Source organism: Heloderma suspectum, chromosome 17, assembly GCF_057233095.1.
Source record: "Heloderma suspectum isolate Gila_16-S chromosome 17, 16-S_ref, whole genome shotgun sequence".
Classification (NCBI taxonomy): Eukaryota; Metazoa; Chordata; class Lepidosauria; order Squamata; family Helodermatidae; genus Heloderma; species Heloderma suspectum.
The window spans coordinates 7,198,501-7,218,087 of record NC_139474.1 but is presented as its reverse complement, the minus strand read 5'-3'; the positions used below and the strand labels follow the sequence as shown (position 1 = coordinate 7,218,087).

The following is a 19,587-nucleotide window of genomic DNA, read 5'->3' as shown; positions in this document are numbered from 1 at the left end:
CCGCTGTTGCCAGTCAGTGTCGACAAAACTGGGGTAGATGATCTCGTGGTCAGACTCGGTATAAGGCAGCTTCCAATGTTCCTCTGCTTCCTATGTTCCTACCGACCTAGATGGGCCAACACAGCTTCCTATGCCCCTGTTTGAGTGGGACCTTTGTTCAAAACCATGAGGATTGGGTCACGAGGTCCTTGTTAGGGGAAGGACCATAACTTAGCTGCAGAACAACTGCTTTGCAGGCAGAAGGTTCGACGCCCAACTCCTGGCATCTTCAGGTAAGGCTGGGAAAAAGACCCCCACATCTGAAACACTGGCAAGCCAGTTTGCATGCATCAGAACTCCCCAGCCTGGTGCCCTTCGGATATGTTGGACTGCAATTTCCATCCTTCCTAGCCAACCGGAGTTAGACACTCCAAGGGTGTCTAACTCCGTAGGAGGCAGCTTCCCATGTTCTTGCTTTGTGCTTATATTGTTCAGAAGAGATCATTCCCCAGTGCCTGTAGCTTACCCCTTTTGGCTGCCCTGTTCCCCTCCACCCCATGCGTTGTTTTTCGTGCGTCATCCTCCACTGTCTTGGCATACAGTTTTGTTTAAGCATCTTGCAGCGGCAGGGGGAATAAATAGTGATTAGTCAAACTAACAACGCCGGGCGTTGTCCCCAGGCAACCATCCGGGTTTTTTTTCCATCCTGCCCATCTGTCACCGCAAATGCCGCCTCGCAGGGTGAGGAGCAGGCATCTTCACAAGGGACTATATAAGGCTGCCGTTGCACGACGCTTGCAGAAAGGCAGGGGTGACTCTCGAATAGGGTCGGCGTTGCCAAGAATGCCATTTTTCCATGGCCCAGATGACTTGGGAGGGAAAATGCAACCGCAGTGCCTTTGGAGAGCTTTTGGCCTTAAGCAAGGAGGTCAAATCAGTCCATCCTAAAGGAAATCAACCCTGAGTGCTCATTGGAAGGACAGATAATGAAGCTGAAGCTCCAATATTTTGGCCACCTAATGCGAAGAGAAAAAGGTCTCCCTGGAAAAGACCCTGATGCTGGGAAAGACTGAAGGCAAAAGGAGAAGGGGACGGCAGAGGATGAGATGGCTAGATAGCATCACGGATGCAATGAATATGAACTTGAGCACGCTCCGGGAGAGAGCGCAGGACAGGAAGGCCTGGCGTGCTATGGTCCATGGGGTCACGAAGAGTCGGACACGACTGAACGACTGAACAACAACAACAAGAGTTTCGCATCTCTCCTTGATAGCTGAATCCTCACCAGATGTGTACCGCTTCACTTCCAAGAACTGGACAGTGCAGTCTGCTGTCCGTGACTCACTGTGGTCTTCCAGAATTTGTGCTAGTGTGTGTGTGGGGTGGCAGGGGGTGGGGAGGAGCCATGACGGACTGAAATGAATTCAGGGGGGTCATCCCATGAAGCTGCTTGGTGAGAGATTTCGGGCCCTGAATCCTGTGAACCGCAAAACCATGTTTTTTTTTAAGTCTCCTTATTTGTGATACAGCAGCGTTGCTGTACGTGGGGTACTGTGGAGGAGTGTAAGCCAGAAAAGAAGATGTGTCTCTGCCCCAAGGATGCAGCTAAGTAATTTTAGACTTCGCACTTAACTATCAAATGGGGGACCCCTTTAGATGGCTGTGTGTATTACTTCGGTTGTGAAGCACACGACCAACATTTCTCCCCGCCCAACTGCCATTCCATGCTTTACAATATTTTACTAAATATTCCTGATGTTAGAACAACAATAACACAACTGTTTGCTGACTCTAATAAAAGAAAAAAAATACGCATGTGCAGTTTTGCATTTGAAACTCACTTAAAGCGTAGCACCGTCATGACTACATGTATAAAATGGAGTTTGCTTCTGATGCCCTCATCACCTGCTTCTCTCTGGGTGGTAACTTATTTGGAGCCCTGGATTTTTGCCCCAATGTCTGTTCCTAGCTCTGCCTCAGGGTAGTTATACTCTACATTTAGATTGGGGTGGGGTGGGGGAAGAAGACCATAAGATGGATACTTGGATGAGGAGGTGCAGGGAACACTTCTCAGATCTGCAGATGACACAAAATTGGGCGGGATAGCTCATACCCTGGAAAACAGAAACAAAATTCAAAGTGATCTTGATAGGCTGGAGTGCTGGGCTGAAAACAACAGAAAGAAATTGAATAGGGATAAGTGCTAAGTTCTGCACCTAGGAAAAAGAAACTAAATGCACAGTTACAAGATGGGGGATACTTGGCTCAACAATACTAAAGGCAAGAAGGATCTTGGAATTGTTGTAGATCACAAGCTGAATATGAGTCAACAGTGTGATGTGGCTGCAAAAAAGGCAAATGCTATTTTGGGCTGCATTAATAGAAGTATAGCTTCCAAATCCCATGAAGTACTAGTTCCCCTCTACTCAGCACTAGTTAGGCCTCACTTTGAGTACTGTGTTCAGTTCTGGGCACCACACTTTAAGAAGGATGCAGACAAACTGGAGAGGGTTCAGAGGAGGGCAATGAAGACAATCGGGACTGGAAACAAAGCCCTATGAGGAGAGATTGAAAGAACTGGGCCTGTTTAGCCTCGAGAAGACTGAGGGGAGATAGGATAACGCTTTTCAAGTACTTGGAAGGTTGTCACAGAGAGGAAGGCCAAGATCTCTTCTCGATCATCCCAGAGAGTACAGAACACGGAATAATGGGCTCAAGTTACAGGAAGCCAGATTCTGGCTGAACATCAGGGAAAACGTCCTGACCGTTAGAGCAATACAGCAGTGGAACCAATTACCTGTGGAGGTGGCGGGCTCTCCCACACTGGAGGCACTCAGGATGAAGCTGGACAGCCACCTGTCAGGGATGCTTTGACTTGGGTTTCTGCACTGAGCGGGGGGTTGGATTCGATGGTCTTGTAGGCCCCTTCCAACCCTACAATTCTATGGATGGAGGAGGGAGAGAAGGAGTATGAATAAAAGCAGTTACATGTGCTTAGGGGTTGTTTTAGAACATTACCATGAAACATCCATTTGTCTTTTTTTTTAGTTTAATCGGTGGTCATGGTGGGGTGGGGTCCAGTTGGAACCATGGTGCCTGAGAGAGTTTAATTTCCCATTCAAAATTAGTCCCCTGAAGTTGCTGTTTGTCCTGCTAGAGAGAAAATATAGCACCCGTTGTGTAAATAACAGCAGGATGGGATTTGGAGCAGGTAAAATAGCACCCAGGCAAGAGTTCTATCCCCCTGTAGGACTGCTTTTCCAATCACCTTTGGCTCCCTTGCAATTTCCCAGCCCAGATGTTGGAGTTGTTGTTGTTCAGTCGTTCAGTCGTGTCCCCATGGACCATAGCACACCAGGCCTTCCTGTCCTGCACTCTCTCCCGGAGCGTGCTCTTACGTTCCAGGTTCCTAAACAATATTGTTCTTTACAGCATCGGACTTTCTTTTCACCACCAGACACATCCACAGCTGAGTGTCCTTCCGGCTTTGGCCCAGCCGCTTCACTCTTTCTGGCGCTACTTGGAAATACCCTCTGCTCTTCCCCAGTAGTATATTGGACACCTTCCGACCTGAGGGGCTCATCTTCCGGCGTCATCTCTTTTAGCCTTGCGATACGTTCCGTGGGGTGTTCTTGGCAGGAATACTGGAGTGGGTTGCCATTTCCTTCTCCAGTGGACCACATTTTGTCAGAACTCTCCGCCATGACCTGTCCATCTTGGCTGGCCCTGCACGGCATAGCTTATGGCTTCACTGAGTTATGCAAGCCCCTTTGCCACAACAAGGCAGGGATCCATGAAGGGGATGTTGGAGTACAAGTCCCATAATCTCTTACCATTGGCCATGCTGGCTAGGGCTAAATGGGACTTCTAGTCCAGCCACATTTGTGGAGCCAAGTATGGGAAAGAGTATAAGCTTTTAAAGGACTAACAGGCAGGCCAAACAATGGGTTTCCTGATGTTATGTCTACTTTGGCCCTATGTTGGGAGGGGTGGGTGGGGGACACACAAGGGATTAAAACCCCAAGGCTTTATAGAAAAGGCAAGTTTTTAGTGATTTGAAGTGGGGGCTAGATAATTCTACAGTACCCAAATGCTACTTGTTTGCAACATTTATTCTATCTCTGCAGTCTCTTATTTTGAACCTCGAAAGTGGAATATTGTTTGACTTATAACCAGGAGTGGGGTGGGGGTGGGAATAAAGAGCTCCCTGTATATTTTTTCAACTCTCTTTTAAGAATGTGCATTTTATTTTTCAGCCAGCATCAGCTCCCAAAGCAAACCTTTGGGAACCCCTCCTCAATAATCTCTTTCTCATGCTCTCCCGTTCCCTTTTCTAGTCCTGTTGTTTCCCAATGGCATTCAGCTTATTGTTCGGTGGAACAAATGCGAGGCAAAATTCTGGAACAAGCAATATTGCATTGGGGGCAGAGGCCAGCCTGTTACCAATCAGCGTCCGTCTCTCTCTAATCCTGGCCTGGCCTGCGTGGCCATGGTGATGGTGATGTGGCGCTGGCAGTCCAGCGACTTCTGTTTCCATGGCTTTCCCCTCGTCAAACACATTTGAACTCGAGAGGAACCCTGGCCCCTCCATTCCCTTCACCTCCCCTGATTTCTAAGCATAGACTTCTTTGTAATGAGGGTTTTCACTGTACCAAGCAATGACTGGTCCTTTTCTTTTAACTGGAAATGCCGACGACTAAACTGGGCACTTTCTGCATGCAAAGCAGCTGCTTCGTCACGGAGTTCCGTCTACCTGCTGGAGAAGCGATAGAAGAGGAGCGTAGGAAGTTGCTATGCCGGGTTAGATGGTCAGACATTTGGACCATCTAATCCGGTATTGTCTACCCTGACTGGCAGTAACTCTACAGGGTATCAGGCAGCGAGGGTTTTCCCCATCCCCTGTTCCTTTTTTTAACTGGAGGTGTGGGGAATTTAGCATGGGACTCGAGCTGTGTGCAGATGGCCTCTTGAAATTCTCCACCCCGTTTGCAGGCAGAGAAATTTCACCGAATTTCTCCTTCGGGAAGAGAAGTCCTCCAGTAGTTTTTCACAGGCAGGATTCACCATTGGTAGGAGTTGTAGCACGGCTTCTTGTTTTTTTCCCTAGGCATCAGCAACCCAGCCCCCCTTTTTCATCCATCACAATGCAGGTATGAGGGGGGCAGTGTTGCGTCTAGCTCCAGGGCCAGGCGGAACTAGTGTCATGCCAAAATCTAGCCTCCCAATTTCCTGAAAGTTTTCTTCCCCGGTGAAAGAGGCTTCCATTTTTTCTGCCTCATGCTCAGGGCATTTTATAATTGGTTTCAAAATTATTTTGGTGGTGTTTTTGAGCTTACTCAATCACTGCGAGGTGGCCAAGGGTGCCGTGTGTGTTTCATCTTTCTATTACACATCATTGCTCTGCAGCCTCCCAAGCTGCCTGCACTTCCTGATCTGAAAAAGCCATATGTGAGGAATTACCTCATGATGTCTTCCCCTGGGCTTTAACTGAAGTGTGGGAAGCCAAGGAGGCTACAGGCTGCCAGAGAGATAAGGAAAGCACTCACACACACTCCTCAGCCACCTCATAGGTAAGGTAAACACAAGAACCCTGAACCCAACCCATGAGAATTTCTCAGAAATTTTCTTCTCCTTTGAATGTCTTTTCGAAAGCAATTTAAGAACATAAGACCCACGCTGGATCAGACCAAGAGTTCATCTAGTCCAGCGTTCTGTTCACACAGTGGCCAACCAGCTGCCCATAGGAAACCCACAAGCAAGACATGTGTACAACAGCACCCTCCCGCCCAAGTTCCCCAGCAACTTTTCTATCAAATTGAGTGAGAATGGTCGAAAACAGTGTGGAAGAAATTTTCGGTCTCTTGGATGTCAGACGGCTCACCTGTCTGCACCAGCCAAATTCAATGTGTGCGACCGTTCCCAGGATGGATAAGACCATGATGTATTTGCCTGCAAACCTAATGTTTGAATACACGGGGATTTAAACCCAGATTTTAAAGAGCAAAGCACTCAAAGCCCTGAGCCTGGGTGGATGGATCTGTCAGTTTCAGTTTTCCCCACATTTGAGCTTTTCTTTTCTTTTTAAATCTCAAGTTCTTTTTGTCCTGAACATGGAGAATGTTGGTAAATTCTTATCAAAACCGAAATGAAATTCTCAACTGTCCCATGTTATCCAGTGAGCTTCATGGCTGAGTGAGAATTTGACCCCGAGTCTCCTTAGTTCTAGTCTGACACCCCAACCCAGCCTTCCCTGGCTTGGCATTCTCCAGCTCCAGATGTGTTGGCCATGGTGGCTTGGAATGATGGGAATTGCAGTCCAACACATCTGGAGGGGAAGAGGTTGCTCTAACCGCTACACCACACTAGATCTACACGACATCCAAGAATCTTCTGTGATAGCCATAGGGGCCATGGCAGAAACACAGGCTCCCTAGAGGAAAGATGTTTCCCTGAGCTAAAAATATGCAAAACACTGCTCTAGAGCAGAGGTGGACAGTTCTCATCCTTGTCGGATCAATTTCAGGGTTGTTGTTTTTACTAGAACCTCCAGAACCACTAACCAGAGTTAGGTGCAAAAGGCTTCGAATTCAAGAACAAGGTTTTTCTGAGCATATCCAGAGTGTAGGAATATGTTTTCAGGACCAGGCCTGAACTGAGCTTTCAGTTCAGTCCTTTCACATAATGGCCAGTCCTTTCACACAAACGTCCACACCCGGTTACCCGAATTTACATCATTTCAGCAGCCTAATTTAGGTGGAAGGAAAGAAAAGTCATGTTGCTGCTACTGTCCTTAAGCAATTGGGAGTCGTGAGTCAGAAGCCCCTGATCTACTGCAAATTGCCCAGAGATCTGACGTGACCTTTTAATTCCAATTTGCAATTGCCTCTTTATTCCCCCTTCCCATATCTATTTCTCTCACCCTCTTCCTTCCCACCCCAACGCCACACCCCTTGCATTACTCTCTAAAGAGGCAGAACTGTGAACCCAGAAAGTTATCCCAGGTTCAAATCTTCGCTCAGTGGCAAGCTAGCTTCCTTTGTTTGCTTCAGACCCTTGGCTCCTTAGCAACCCCATCAGTGTTGTCTTACAGCCCTTTCCTTCCTGCTCTTATTTTTATTTTTTTGCGCGCCCCTGCAATTTCACTTGTGCCTATAGAGAAGATGCTCTGCTGTCATTTAACTTCCCTTTAAAAAAACCTCACACACCCAAAAGTGTTCTTTCCAGCTCCAAAACCAGCCGTGTTGCAAGAAAAGGAACTGCACCGGTATTGTTAAACTCAACCCACTTCTGTCCCAACTGCATCTCTTTTGGCACGGGCAACTTCCTTTGTTTCCTCCGTTGCGTCTAGATTATTATTATTTTTATAGCTCAATCCTAAATGTATTTACTGAGACATAAGCACCACTGACTTCATCAAGACTGACTTCCTCTTCAGGGCTGGCGTCAAGGGTAGGCATAGTTGGTCCCACACCCCAGCAGGGGCTCATTCACAAGAGCCCCCTGGAGTTGCTCCTTCTCACCCTTGCAGCCTGCTTGTCCATCTGCCTCTCGCTCTGGCCCAGACAACAGTGGTGGTGAGAAGGAGGAGCAGGAGATGCCACGGCCTCTTTGCTCCCTGGCTCTCTGTCTGTCAAGCAAGCCAGTGGCAGCCAAGAGGAGGAAGAGGCGGGGGAGCAAGATGACAATGGTGGTGAGAAGTTAGATGCACTGAGGGAAGGGCCCATTGAGAGAGTCTTGCCAAATGGCCCTCCCAAACTGTCCCTATTAAATCAGCTTTTTAATGGCAAATGCATCTTAGGGCATCTGGCTGGCCGCTGTTAGAAATAGGATGCTGCGTCCAGCTTTGCATTTAACCACTCACCTAGTCACCATTGACGAGCAGGAATTCCATGCAGGCGAGTATGGGAGAATGAGCAGGCTGGCGAAGGAAGAACAGAGCAATCTGGCCACAGAGGAAGAACCTTCACTTCCTGGCCACAGAGGAAGTGGAGGCTTTTCCTCTGTGGCCAGAACAGAAATGCAGCCAAGTGGCAAAGGCAAAACAGGGTGCTCTGTTTTGCCTTTGCCCACCTGCTGCACTTCCAGGCTGCAAAAATGTTTATTGGCCTTCCTTCCTTCCCCCACTTTTTTTTTTTTTAAATTGTAAGAGTAAAAAGCAGGTGAGTAAAGATGCTTGCAGGCTAGTAATATTTGGGGGCTTAGTAACAAGGTTAGCCTGGGCTGGTTGGATCTTTGGTTTGACCCAGCAGGGTTCTTGTGACATCTTCTAGACAAATCTGTGGCCAGCAGGTCTAGCAGCAGCTGTTAGCCATGATAAATAAATGGAACCTCCAGTCTAGAGGCAGTCTACCTCCAAATATCAGTTGCATGGGGGGAAACAGCAGGGGCTGGGGAGGGGGGAAGCTGTTGCTTTCATGCCATGTGGCCTTGGTCCCAAATCTATTCCCCAGGGCCCCGAGTGTCCATTGAAGCAAATGGAAACTTTTTTCTCAGCTTAATTGCCACGCGGGGGCAGTTTTCAAGAGGAATTGTAGTTGCAGAGGGAAGAGTGAAACACTCCTCTTCCCACATGACAATTAAGCTTAGAAAAAAACACATTTCCCATTGGTTTGGGATGATCTGGGTCAGGGTGCAAATGAATGGAAGAATTTATTTGATTTGAGATGATTTGGATGAGAATTAATTGACTGGCTTTGCCTGCTATGAAATTTAAAGAAATCTAGTAATTATTTCTAAAATTGAAACTATAGAGAAAGTTAGCATATGCAGTTTTGTGCAGATTTGTGTCCTGGGAGCCAGGGCCCCAAATCTTTGAAGGGCTTCTGGGCTTCCCAGAAGTGTCTGGTTGGCTGTTGTTGGAGACCAGACAGGTCTTTTCTAGTACAGCTCTTACATTCTTCACAGTGACAGCATAATCTCTAACACACAGGTGGGCAACTTGCTGCTCTCCAGATGTTTTGACCTACAACTCCTATCAGCCCTGGTCAGTGTAGCCAATGGTGAAGGATCATGGAAGTTGTAGGCGAAAACATCTGGAGGGCCACAAGTTTGCCCACCCTTGCTCTAAAGGAAGTTCTGAGAAAACAAAGCAGAGTGTCGATGTGGGGAAAAAGGGGGTTTCGCCTTCTCTTTCCTATTAAATATGCCAAGGAAGTGTCTCGATGCAGCTGGCCTGCAGGAAAGCCCATGGCACAAAATTTATCCCTAATGGAGCAATTCGCTCTTACCAAAAGAATGCTGTTACCCAACAGACAGTTGCAGGAAACATCCAGAGCTAAACAATTCGCTTGATTTCCACTCTCTGTACGTTTATGTATTTCCTTGCGTTAGCAAATATACTTCCCAAATATATACATGCAGCAGTTCAATGTTTCCCACCTACTAACCCACCCACTCTCCTTTCAGACAAACGTGACAAACGTGACAACGCTAGATGATTATTTAATGCTTCCCCCTCCCAAAATTATGCTTTGGCTTGCTGCAGAAATGAAAGCAATTATTCTCCCAGCGGTATGCAGCAACAGACGTTTTTCAGGAATGAGTGATGGGCCACCTCGCAAGGCTTTTGTGAAGACATAATAAGGCAAGGATTGCACAACACACTTTCCTCACGAGAGCATTGTCTAAATTAAAATGCTTCTTTAGAGACCTGCAGTCAAGTCATATTTTTATATCTTTGGTGCCAGCCTACCTTTCCTTAAGCCAGCCTGTTCCAATTTGGTACCCTCCAAGTATTTTGGACTAGAGCTCCCATCATCCTTCAACATTGGCCATGATAACTATGGCTGATGGGAGTTGTAGTACCCCCGCCATCTGGAGAGTGCCATGTCGAGGAAGGTTGCTCTAGGCCAGGGTTGGCTCTAAGCCCTCCAGATGTTTTGGACAACAACTTCCATGAGCTCCAGCTAGCATAACCAATGTTCTGGGAGGATGGGAGTTGTAATTTCAAACATCTGGAGGACACCAGGTTGGCTGGTTAGCTCTACACCTGTGGGAGGTTTTCCTTTGACCCTTCCTCCCTTCACTTCCCCACTTCAAACTCTTAGCTTCCTTGCTTTGCCGCCTCCTCTGTCTCTTTCCTTCATGCCTCTACTTCTCAGTCCATGGCACTGGTCTCTTTCCCCTCTCCTTCATTCAAATCTTTCCTCCTTTAACACGTGGTCTTTTGCCTTGCCACCCGTTTCATCCTCTTTCCCAGCGGCAACCAAGATTTAGAAATAATTATAACAGGGTTTTGTCAGCAGTCATCCTTCTTTCCCCTTGCATCTCCCTCACTCAGTTGTCCCACCACATTTGCTATTTTTGATTGCAAGCTCCTTGAGGGCAGGGACTTGTCTTTTTGGCATATTCTGCTTTGTACACCAGTGGTGCTGTGCAATTAATTAATTTCCCCCCTGCCCCTTCAACCATGCTGTCTCCAAAAATCCTTGTTTCTTAGCCCATCTTTTTCCTGGGACCTTTTTCCAGAGTTCAGGGATGCCTGTCTCTTTCCTTCATTCCTGGCAACCATCAAGTCATCTCTGGTTTCTAGCTCCGTGTGAGCTTTTGCTCCAAGCCCCCTTTCTCACAGCCCCCTCCTCTTAATTTCCTGCATGCTCCACCATCTTCCCCTCAGCTCTCTCCACTAGCCTTTTCCCAGGGTTCTTCAAACATCCTGCCATCCTTAAAGAAAGAAAAAGAAGAAAAGAAGCTCTAATAGGAAGCGCCAGCAGCATTTTGATATTTGTATGCCACCTTCTGGCCTAAAAGGACACCTCTTCCCAGCTGCTCACAGCAAGGAATATACCATTTACAATAATACATTTTTTAAAAACAAAATACCATGATTTAATGGTATTACATCAGTTTCCAGAAGGGCAGCCCACTGTGATAGCTTGTTGCTGCAAAAACCGCAATGGTATCTTAAAGACTAACAAATATGGAAAGCTTGTGCTATAATACATTTGTTGAGTCTTTCGGGCTTCACAAGACTCTTTGTTACTGTTGATCAAATAATACTGATTTCCAAATGCCATTTAAAAACCAACAACAGGCAGTAGCAGCATAACAGAAACAAAAGTGGATTGCAATGTATAGTGCTATAAATGTGGCATTTTATAGAGTTTCCTAAGCATAGAAAAATAGATAGGCCTCTGCCTCCTAGGAGTTTACATTAATATAAAGTTGCAATTAGAATGGTAAGAATTTGAATCTGTCCCTACTTGAAGGAGGTGTCCCCCAGGGTGGGTGATAGCTCAGTTCCTTGTAGCTGCCAGCTAAATCTCTGATGGTGAAGTCCTGGACTCTCCACTAGTCACATTACCTGAGTAAACCTGTATTTCCCAGACATAAGAGCACATTTGCAGGGTAGAATTCAGCACTGTGTGAACAGAATGCTGGACTACATGGACCCTTGGTCTGATCCAGCATGGCTCTTCTTATGTTCACTGGAACTGTGGGCCAAAACACACCTGACTTTAACTCTGCGTCTAGCAGCTACATTGTTTTTCCTTTTTACTCTAGAGTAGGTGCAGAAGGCCTCATTAATATCTTAAAAGCCCCCCTAGCCCCCACGCTAGGGTCCACATATGGATTGGGATTCCCGTTTGCCTACAGTAGAGCAAAAATGAAATACGTAGATGTAGCTGCACAGATTAAAAGTCATGTCTGTTTTGGACCACAGTTCTGGAGAACGTCAGAAGAGCCATGCTGGCTCAGACCCAGGGTGTATCCAGTCCAGCATTCTGTTCACACAGCGGCCGACCAGCTGCCCACGGAAAACCCACAAGCAGGACAGGAGTGCAACAGCACCCTCCAGCCCATGTTCCCCAGCAACTGGTGCACGTAGGCATACTGCCTCTGAAACTGGAGGGAGCACACAGCCAGTACGTATAGGAGGCAATATGGCTTTGTACACCAGTTGCTGAAGAACATGAGTGGGAGGGTGCTGTTGCGCTTGTGCCCTGCTTGTGGGTTCCTGGTCGACAGCTGGCTGGCCCCTGTGTGAACAGAAAGCTGGACTAGATGGACCCTTAGTCTGATCCAAGCTGCTCTGGGACTCTTTTGACTAAAGCGCAGGATAGAAATGCTTTGAATAAACAGATAATAAACTCAGTACATCTTACTCCTGAGTAGGCATGTATAGGATTGCACTGTAAAAAAAATCAAATTAGGGCACAATCCTATGCATGTTTGGACAGAAAAAAAAGTCTAATAACTTCCAACTGTGCTGGCTGGGGAATGCTGGGAGTTGAAGGGCTTTTTTTCTGACTAAACATGCATAAGATTGGGCCCTTAGGGTTGTTGTTGTTGTTCAGTCATTAAGTCGTGCCCGACTCTTCATGACCCCATGGACCATAGCACGCCAGGCCTTCCTGTCCTTGTCAAGGGCTCCTTGGTGGCCTCTTTCAGTCTAATCCAGTAGCCAAGTCCAGACACAGACAAAGCGATTCTTTTCAAAGCTTTATTCCACTTTTACAACTTAACAACTCTACTCTTAGCAACTAGCTATGAGCAGCAGAGTGCCCTAAGTTGGAACAGTTGGTCCCCGTTTGAAAGGGAATCACTGGCAGACTCTGAACTTATGGGCTAGGGAGAGTCCCTCCCCTTTTCCCTTGGATCCTCTGGGCGCAGCCGTTGTTTGCGCGCCATCCGGGCACTACGCCTCCTTTCTGCGCCCTCCATTTGGCGCTGCTCTCTGCGTCGGCGTCGTGCGTCCAGCAAGTCTTCTTCCCGCGCTCTCTCACTCCCGGGACTGCTATCTATGCCAGGAATGCCAGTGGGAGGAATCTCTGCCAGCTGTTGGCCCTGGGAAGGATGAGCACGCTCCTCTCCCAGGAGCAGCTGCTCTTCCTCAAAATCAGAACTACTCTGGGATGCTGTGGGCTCAGCGTCCACCCTGACAGTCCTCCGCTCTCTCCCGGAGCGTGCTCAAGTCCATATTCATTGCATCGGTGATGATATCCAGCCATCTCATCCTCTGACGTCCCCTTCTCCTTTTGCCTTCAGTCTTTCCCAGCATCAGGGTCTTTTCCAGGGAGTTTTCTCTTCGCATTAGGTGGCCAAAATATTGGAGCTTCATCTTCAGTGTCTGTCCTTCCAATGAGCACTCAGGGTTGATTTCCTTTAGGATGGACTGATTGGACCTCCTTGCAGTCCAGGGGACTCGTAAGAGTCTTCTCCAGCACCACAGCTGGAAAGCATCAATTCTTCGGCACTCAGCCTTCCTTATAGTCCAGCTCTCACAGCCATACGTTGCTACTGGGTAAACCATAGCTTTGATTAGACGGACCTTTGTCGGCAAGGTGATGTCTCCGCTTCTTACTATGCTGTCTAGGTTGGCCATAGCTTTCCTCCCAAGGAGCAAGCGTCTCTTAATTTCATGGCTACAGTCACCGTCTGCGGTGATCTTGGAGCCCAAGAAAGTAAAATCTATCACTGCTTCCATTTCTTCCCCTTCCATATGCCAGGAAGTGATGGGGCCAGATGCCATGACCTTAGTTTTTTTTAATGTTGAGTTTCAAACGAGCTTTTGCACTCTCCACTTTCACCCTCAAAAGTCCTAGTTAGAGTAGACCCATTGAAATGAATGGGACTTATGTTATAAGTCCCATTCATTTCAGTGGGTCTACTCTAACTAGGACTTTAGTTGGATTCTTAGACTGCAATCCTATGCACACTTACCAGGGAGTAAGCGCCACTGAACTCAATGGGACTTACTTAGGAGTAGCCATGTATAGGACTGTGCTGTTAGTCTGTGTCCAAACTATTCTTTGTAATGGTTTGTGTTGAGCTGCTACATTTCTATTTTGTAAGCTGTTGGGGGGTGTAGTTTCAGGCTGACAAGGTACAGTGTTATTAAATAATGAAATAAATATACTTCGATTAATAATGGAGTTCACGCTGGCCTTTCCTCCCTCCCCCCCTCCCTGGTCACATGCTGTAAACACAATTTGTTCATTCTCAGAACTTGGAAATACATCATTTTACACCGTTTTAACATTTCAACATTTTGTTTCAACCTTTTTCTTTTAAAAAAAATAATACCGTTACGCTATCAAGATGACTGAATTGTCCCCCAGCCTTTAGGATGATAAGAACCAGGTTATGTTTTATCAGACCGGGTTACAGCTGCAGCTGTGTTGTAGGTTCTGTTTTATGCTGGCAGTTCTCGTTCTGTGGAACTTTTGGTGCTTTTATTACCACATGTTTTTTTTTTTATTAAGAATTTTATTATACATATTTTATTGTTGTACACCATTTTCAGAAGGCTCCTTCTGTGTGTGTGTGTGTATATATATATATATTTGACATAAACTTTACTAGAGACTGATATTTTAAAAGACAGCACCCAATATATTTGCATGAACTCCCACGTGCCAAAGAAAAGCCGCCATTTTGCGTTTGAATTTTCCCTTTCTTGCCCCATCAATCAAGGTTACTTTCCCGCCAATTCTAGCCAGACTCGCGCATGCGCCCTCGGTTGCTGCCCCTGAAGTCTTGTCCGCGAAATTCCTCGCCTATGAGGGCGGAGAGTTCCAGTCGCGCATGCGCAATGTAGGTAAATGGGCACCGTGCGCGGCCCGGTCTCCTTTTCCCGCTCTGCGCGTGCGCCGTCCCGATGTTTGACAGCAGAGGCGGCGGGAAGAGCTGGTGTTCGTTCACTGCGCGTGAGCGGCGATGGCGGCAGCGGTGCGCATGCGCTGTGTCTGGGGCCTGAGCGGAATGTTTATGGAGAACAGTCGCCGGGGTGAGCCCGAACCGGCCTGCGGCGCATGCGCACTTGAGCACTCCGCGGCCCCTAGGCGGCGGAGGGGAAGATGGCGGCGGTGGTACAGAATGTGGTAAAGCTGTGAGTGGAACTCTCCCTCTCCCCCCCCTCCCCCCCTGTTCGGTTCTAATGGTATAGCCCGAACCTTTGGGAAGCGCGCGCAGGACGGCTGCCGGGGAGAGTCTATTCCGCTCGCGGGGGTGGTCGTGGTGGGGGAGAATAGGCGGCGAGGGGGCCGCTGCTGGCCTTTTTTCCCCCTTCATTGTTCAGGTCTGAAGTTGTTGCTTTTTTAAATAAAAATTTAAAAAGCAGAAAACTGCGCTGCTCCACTCCCAGGGGCGGGGACAAGTAGGCTGGACGAGGGGGAGGAAAAGTGTACCCCCCCCACGCCTTAAAGTTTCGAAAGTGGGGCGTGTGGATGACAGAGAGCCCCCTAAAAATCCCAAAATATATCTGGGGAGGGGGAAGAGTGGGCGAAAAAGATAAAAGACCCCACCAAAAAATTTTCAAAAACAGAGGGAGGGGGGGGAATAGCCCCCCCCGCCCCAATTATGGGGTTTCTGAGCGGGGAGGAAAGAGAAGACCCCCTTCCTCATAAAATACCAGAGCGAAATGGGGGGGGGGCGATGAGAGAAACGAAGTTCAGAGGGAGGGGGTGAGAAGAAGAATCAGAAAGGAAAAGTGGGGGTGGGGGTGAGGGGAAGAATGACCCTCCCTGGAAAGCAGAGATATAATGGGGGGGTAGAGAGAGGTAGAGATAGTGAGGCCCCCCAATTATGTCCCAGAACAAAGCATATATGTGTGTGGGGGGGGCGGTGAATATCTTTCCTGTTCCCCAAAGAAAGACGTGAGAAAGAGGCACAGCGTCTCGTTCATAAAAAGGAAAAAAAAGTAAGGAAATGTGTGTGTGTGTGTGGGGGGGGGGAAGCCCACCCCTGGAAAAAGTAGGGATTTAGTAGCAGGGGTGAGAATGAACCCCTGTTCTGTCCATGCTATCAAGACCCAAAAGAAAGCAAGCGGAAAAGAGTAAAAGTGAATTTCCCAGCCTCTTAATACACAGATGTGATTGGGCTCCAAAGAAGAACAGGAGAGAAAAAGCACCTCAAATCTCCAGGCAGAAAATGTGATGGGGACGTAGTAAACAAAAAAACGTTCCCCCCCCCCCCACGCTGCTTTCTATAGGAAGAGACGGCAGAGAGACCCTGAGGAGTGAGAACGGGACAGGGACACTAGAGAGAAACTTGAGATATTTTTCCCCCTTTCGCAAAATCAGGTACAAAATTGAGGCTGGAAAGCCTTTCACTTCCTCTCAAGTGGAGGGGTGAATTTAAAAGATACAAAAGGTCCCTTGATGTGTAAGAGGACAGAGAGGAGTAGAGAGACTCACCTTTCCATAAGGTTTTAAAAGGAATTTGGGGTGGGGGTGGGGAATGACCCCAATTTGAGCACAAAGGATGAAGGTTAGGAAGACCCATGATGACCCACACCTGTCAGGAGTGCTGGTGGAGGAGGTGGGCAGGAGAGAAATATAGGGGGCTATTGCCCCATAGCTCCCACAACCGTGAAGAAGAGCTAGGCCTGCCTACCCTCCACATGAGAAAAGCTAAGTTTCTCAGGGTCCTGAACTTGGGGCTCATGCAGAATTGTAAAATTGCCCACTTCTAGCTGTACCCATGTAGTTTTCAGTATCAAGAGGAAGTGGGTGTGTGATGGGCCCAGGTTGTAATGGAGGAAAGGAAAGATTTATTATCTGCTTTATTATCACAGGGTTCAAGGAAAGAACAGAATAAGGTTCTGTTGTGGGCCAGACGTTCCTTGCGATATCCACTTGCAATGATGGGGTGGTGGGTCATTTTCTCTTCTGATTAATGTTTTCCAAATTTCACACAGCTGTTTCAATGGATGATATAATGTCAAAATGAATATAAAACATTGTAAACAAAGTGGGAAAGGAAAGGAAAGGTTCCTCCTGTGCAAGCACCGAGTCATTGCTGGCCGCTTGCACTGGCGTTTTCATGGCAGACTGTAGTGGGGTGGTTTGCCATTGCCTTCCCCAGTCGTGACTATCTTTCCCCCAGCAAGCTGGGTACTCATTTTACTGACCTCGGAAGGATGGAAGGCTGAGTCGACCTGAGCCAGTTACTTGGGACCCAGCTTCCGCTGGGATCGAACTCAGGTCGTGGGGAGAGTTTCGGTTGCAATACTGCCGCCTACCATTCCAATTTAATTACCTAATTTTCTCCCCCCCCCTTTTTCCCTGGCAGCAAAGACATAACATTATTTAGCCCTGAGCAGGCTGATGCCCACTAGTTTCTATTCCCCCTCCCTCACACTACTTTGTGTGGCAAGATTTAAACACTGAAATTACTGTAATTATAGCCTGTTCAATTAAGGAGGCTTCATTGCTGCTGCACCACAGATTTTTAAAGAACAAGAATAAAAATGCAAGCTGTGTGCTTTTTTTTTCTTCCTTTCCCCTCCACACTCAGAACTTTCCATCTGAACCTTTTTTGCTAATGGGATTATTAAATAGAATTGGACATTTTCTTCCGTGATCTTAATAGATTGAATGTAAAATGCCAGCTCCATGGATGCCTCTTTTGTTCCAAGAAGGGCCGCTTAAAACCAGATATGTAACCAGGATTTTGAGCCTGTCACCTTAAACGTTTAAATATGAGAGCAGCTCAGTATGGAGCTAGCTATTACAAAAATATTTTCTGCGGCCCTGATTCAGGGTGGTGACACTGCTGTGCTGCTTAGCCTGAGCATCTGCATTCATATGAGTAAGCTTCAGCTTTCTGGAGATGTTCTCTTGATATTGTTTGCTGAGGCGCGTGAGCGGCGCATGTTCTTCTTGTGGGCTTCCCATCAGCATCTGTTTGGCCGCAGTGGAAACAGAATGCTGGACTAGATAGGCCTTTGGTATGAACTAGCACAGCTCTTCCTACATTTTTATTTCCTTGTGAGGCGAGCTCTCCCAACTTTCCAAATTTTTCTGTGCCATGGTGAACCTGAACTCAGTTAAACATAGGGCCAGTTTGTGTGATGTGACAGCTCACAGGTTAAACAAACTGTGGGCTGTCATGCAGGAGTGGAAGAGAGTGGACGCCCTGCCTTCCACTTGCCCACCACTTCCGCTTTTTCTCAGCAACCCACGAGTGGTTCGTTTGTAGGCTGCTGAGTGTGTTGTCTGAACCCAGAGCACTGGGATTATTTAGGGATTAAACCCAGTGGTTAACCCAACAACAAACCATGATTAACCTCTAGCTTGTTTAGCCCCTAAACAACTCCAGTGCTTCGGGTTCGGATGACACAGTCAGCATCCTACGGAGGAGCCACTCATGGGTTGCTGAGGAAAAGTGGAAGTGCTGTGCGTGCAGGAGGCAGTGCCCCCCCCCCCCCGCTCATGCACGACAGCCCATGGGTTGTTTAACCCATGGGCTGTCGTGTCGTGTGAACCACGTCACTGGCTCGAAGAATGATCCTAGTAAGGGAAGGCTTTCTCTAATACATGTTAATTGCGGCTAAGCTATTGCAGTATGCTCTACACAGGGATGCCCTTGAAAAGCATCCTGAAGTTTCAGTTGGTGCAAGATGTGGCAGCTTGGCTGCACAGCATCATGATCAGATCTCTCCAATATTGAAAGATCTGCAATAGTTGCCAGTTGTTTTCCAGGCTCAATTCAAGGTGTTGGTTTTAACCTTTAAAGCTGTTAGGCAGCCCCTCAGATGTCCTTTCTCAGTATGAACCTGCTCGGTTACTAAGATCATCGGGAGAGGTCCTTTTGAAGACAGCCTTGCTGGCAGAGTCCCATTTGTTGGGCACATGGAAAAAGGGCTTTCTCCTGTGTTGCTCCTCGCACTCTCTGTGTTCAGGAAGTGGGTCAAGGCACATCTTTTGACTGGGATTTTTAAATTGTCGTTATGGATCTTAGTGTCATTTCTAATGTTTAACTGTGTTTTTATTTCACGATGGTTTTTATATTCTGAACCTTTTCTAAACCACCTTGGTTTGTCTTAGAACAGTGGTATAGAAATACAGTAAATAAATGTCTACTCTTCTGTGTGTCCCCCCCCAGCCTTGGCGAACAGTACTATAAAGACGCGATGGAGCAGTGCCACAATTACAACGCCCGTCTCTGTGCCGAGAGGAGTGTTCGCTTGCCCTTCTTGGACTCGCAGACTGGGGTGGCTCAGAGTAACTGCTACATATGGATGGAGAAGCGGCACAGGGGACCAGGTTGGGTGTAGATATGGCATTTGAGAACCTGGGGCGTATGGGCACAGTATGGTTTCCTTGCTTGGGGATGCAACTTGCAGCAGGGGTGTAAATTCCATTTGGGGTCAGGCATCAGCTTCGTTCTGTTCCTGTTCTTTAATAGCTCTCCTGGGAGCGAGGAACGGATACAGGGACTGATTGAAGACAGCCTGGAAACTTCAGTTAGTCCCAGACATGGAGGCAAGAGTATTGACTGCAATTGGGCATTAACCATCATATTATGTCATTTTCACTTGCTCTCAGTTTGTTTCCAGCTCAGTTCAAAGTGCTGGTTTTAATCTATAAAGCCTTTTGTGGCTTAAGTAACTTGTGGCCTTCCAGATCATAGAATCGTAGGGTTGGAAAGAGCCTATAAGACTATCGAGTCCAACCCCCTGCTCAATGCAGGAACCTAAGTCAAAGCATCCCTGACAGATGGCCGTCCAGCCTAATCTTGAATGCCCCCAATGTGGGAGAGCCCACCACCTCCCTAGGTAATGGGTTCCATTGTCATATTGCTCTAACAGTAAGGACATTTTCCTGATGTTCAGATGTTTTGGCTTACAACTCAGCCGGCATAGCCAATGCTGAGGGATGATGG

At 47.5% G+C, this 19,587-nt stretch overlaps 1 protein-coding gene across 2 annotated transcripts in view; it reads left to right on the top strand.

Moving 5' to 3' along the window:
* The first annotated feature begins 14,760 nt into the window (after positions 1 to 14,760).
* Positions 14,761 to 19,587, top strand: part of DPF2 (double PHD fingers 2) — a 40,480-nt gene continuing 35,653 nt past the window's right edge. Inside the window, exons 1-2 of one of the 2 annotated variants that reach the window (XM_084824209.1) lie at positions 14,761 to 14,801; positions 18,808 to 18,968. In XM_084824209.1, the coding sequence (XP_084680335.1) occupies positions 14,797 to 14,801; positions 18,808 to 18,968 (166 nt within the window). In that variant the 5' untranslated portion in view covers positions 14,761 to 14,796. Of the gene's footprint in view, positions 14,810 to 18,807; positions 18,969 to 19,587 lie in introns of both variants that reach the window. The other variant, XM_084824211.1, reaches the window with a different exon arrangement.